The sequence below is a fragment of the Arachis ipaensis genome, chromosome B01 (genome assembly GCF_000816755.2).
Source record: "Arachis ipaensis cultivar K30076 chromosome B01, Araip1.1, whole genome shotgun sequence".
In the NCBI taxonomy this organism is placed as follows: domain Eukaryota; kingdom Viridiplantae; phylum Streptophyta; class Magnoliopsida; order Fabales; family Fabaceae; genus Arachis; species Arachis ipaensis.
The window spans coordinates 7872882-7875689 of NC_029785.2; the positions used below are offsets into that span (position 1 = coordinate 7872882).

A 2808-nucleotide genomic window follows, 5' to 3' on the forward strand; every position below is an offset into this window, starting at 1 on the left:
TTTATATATAAATAGATTGAGTTAGAACATATCAAGATTTTAGAGTTAAAAAAAAAAACTCAGCAAGAGTGAAAAACAAAAGTGTAAGAGAAAATATTTTAAAGATACACCTTTATTGTTGTCCATCTGAAAATAATAACCACATTAATAAATTAGAAACATTGTAAAAACAAGGATAATGTATTCACCTCTTGGACAACAACACCAGGAAACTTTTGTTTAAATGCATTAAGGACTTCTGGTGCAAGTGGAGCAGCTGCAGTCATAATAGCCTGGAGTTTAAGCTTGCCAAGATCAAATTCATCCACTATTGGATTCTTCACCAATCCAAGAATAATTGGGGGCACAATTGGTGCAAAATTGACCTCATGTTTGATCAATGCAGTAATAAATGTCTTCAAATCATACCTTCCCATAACCACAACTTTCCCTTTGTTCCTAAGAGTGGCACAACATATTCCAGTTATGCCATAGATGTGAAAGAATGGGATTAGTCCTAGTGTTGTCACATTGCCAATCATTTCTTGTCCCACACCGAAGAGTGTTGAGCAAAGATTTGCTACTACGTTTCTGTGTGTAAGCATCACACCCTTTGAGAGCCCTGTGGTGCCTGATGAAAATGGCATGGCACACAGATCATTCTGATGAATTGGTTCTTTAGCCGAATCGTCGCCGGCGCGGTCCGCGGCTTCAAGTAGTTTTTTGTAGTTCATAGCTTCCTCAATAGGCTCATCAGCTAGCACAATTACAGGCAACTCTAGAGCTTTCACCTGTGTTCAATTTCAAACTCAAGAAGTTTCAAATACTATAGTTTAAATGCATATATATATATATATAGTATAATTTATCTTATTTATTCAGATTTTGATTCAGAAATAATTCAAGAAGATTGGTCTTGATCCGCTACAATTAATTTGTTTCTATTAAATGTTGTTAGATTACTAGACTAAAAAAAGTGAATTAATAATTAAGTGATAATAAAAAGGAAAAGTATATAGTACCAATATACTATTTGCTAACTTATTACCAACAATAATTAATTATTATATTTTAAACACATGTATAAGGAGACACATATAGAAAATACATCTATCAAGACACTTCCATTAAATACAGCTATAAAAAATATATTTTTATTAGACATATCCGCAAAGACACTTCCATTAAACACAGTCATAAACAAAAGTTGACAGAAATACTGTTGGTAACGTAGTGGGATTATAATAAAAAATAATAAATTCTGATGGTCTCCTAATATTTTTTTTAAAAAAATTAAGGATAAAGACAAATTAAGTATTTAAAATATAGTATTGATAATCAGTATTTTAGGATATTTGATAAGATACTTAATATAGAAAAATATTGAAAAATAAAGCATTAAACTGTTTAATACATTTATTAAAAAATTACCTTTTAATACTTGTAAATTTAACAGCTATGCTTAAAATATTTTTTAATTAAACTCTTAAAGTACTTTTAAACCAAAAACAGAGAAATTTTATAGAAATTAACAATAAAAAAATTGTGCATTATACAATAACCAAAAACTTATTTAACGAAAAAAAAGAACAATCGTTACTAAATGCACAATTAATTAGTAACAACCGTATTTTTATACCGGTACCAAAAATACTTGATGTATGAATAATATTTAAAAAAAATATATAATTCTACTTAAAACAATTACCTTATCATAGATTGTAGAATCTGTGACAATTAATTTGGCATCAGCGGAATCTACTTGCTTCTTAATCTCTGAAACATGTGATGCTGGATTTGCTCCTGAGAACACACCACCAGCAGCCATTATTCCCAAAGCAATGACTCCATATTCTACCACATTTGGAAGCACCACAATCACCACATTCCCCTTCCTCAAACCAAGAGACCTTAATGCCTTTGACAATCTCTTTGTGTCTCTCACCACCTCACTATAAGTCATAGCTTTCTCACTCACACCATCCACAAATGCAACCTTGTTGGCGTATAATTCGGCGTTTTCGAGCACGAATTCCGGCAGCGTCACGTCGTCCGGAACTTGGACCGGCTTGAATTTACTGCGAAAAATGTGTTCCTCCTCATTAAAATTCTCCATGCAGGTTCCCATGTTGGAATTGAATAATGTTGTGAATTATGATGAGAAATTAATTTGTGCTATGATGATGAAGGTTGCAAATGTGAGAATATATTGACAGTTTTCTTGGTCATGCTTTGTGCACGGTGTGTGAGTTAGCAATGTTACTAGTGAAGTATGCAATTCCAAATTTGTCATGGCATTATTGTTGGTAAAAATTTGTTGAATCATGTCACTGACATAGGCCAACTATAATGTTTCTAAAACCAGCTACATTACTCTTGTTTAGTGAATGAATTGGTATAGATGGGGTATCTATTTTGGTGAATCAATTGATATCTCTTACCTCATCAACCATGGTATCTGTAGGGTCATTCCTATCCACATCCTTCTTTTTATAATACTCAAACGGAATACCTTTATATTTCTAACTTATGAATTTACTTCTAATAATATTTTTTAAAGTAAATTTTAATTATAAAGAAAAGATTGGGAAGCAGAGGCTATTTTTAGAACCAGTAAAATAATGTTAATATCTGTTTGAAATAAGTAAGTTGACATAAAAATGAAGATTAATAAAAGCAATCTATAATATCTGTTAGTGAATCATAATGACTTTTCTATCAAATTCTTGTGTTTGTGACTTTCTATTTAAGGTAAATTACAGTATTTGATAAAATTGAAATTGATTTGATTTCAAGCTTTTTTTTTTTTTTTGAGAAGAGTGAGAAGAG

The 2808-nt window shown here is 31.0% G+C and overlaps 1 protein-coding gene across 1 annotated transcript in view; it reads right to left on the reverse strand.

Annotated features, from left to right (window-relative positions):
• The window catches only part of LOC107616407 (4-coumarate--CoA ligase-like 1), a 5476-nt gene extending 3210 nt beyond the window's left edge, over window positions 1-2266 (reverse strand). Inside the window, exons 1-2 of the mRNA XM_016318369.2 lie at window positions 1688-2266; window positions 189-770 (exon numbers count right to left, since the gene is read on the reverse strand). Of these exons, the coding sequence (XP_016173855.1) occupies window positions 189-770; window positions 1688-2107 (1002 nt within the window). The 5' untranslated portion in view covers window positions 2108-2266. The remainder of the gene's footprint in view (window positions 1-188; window positions 771-1687) is intronic.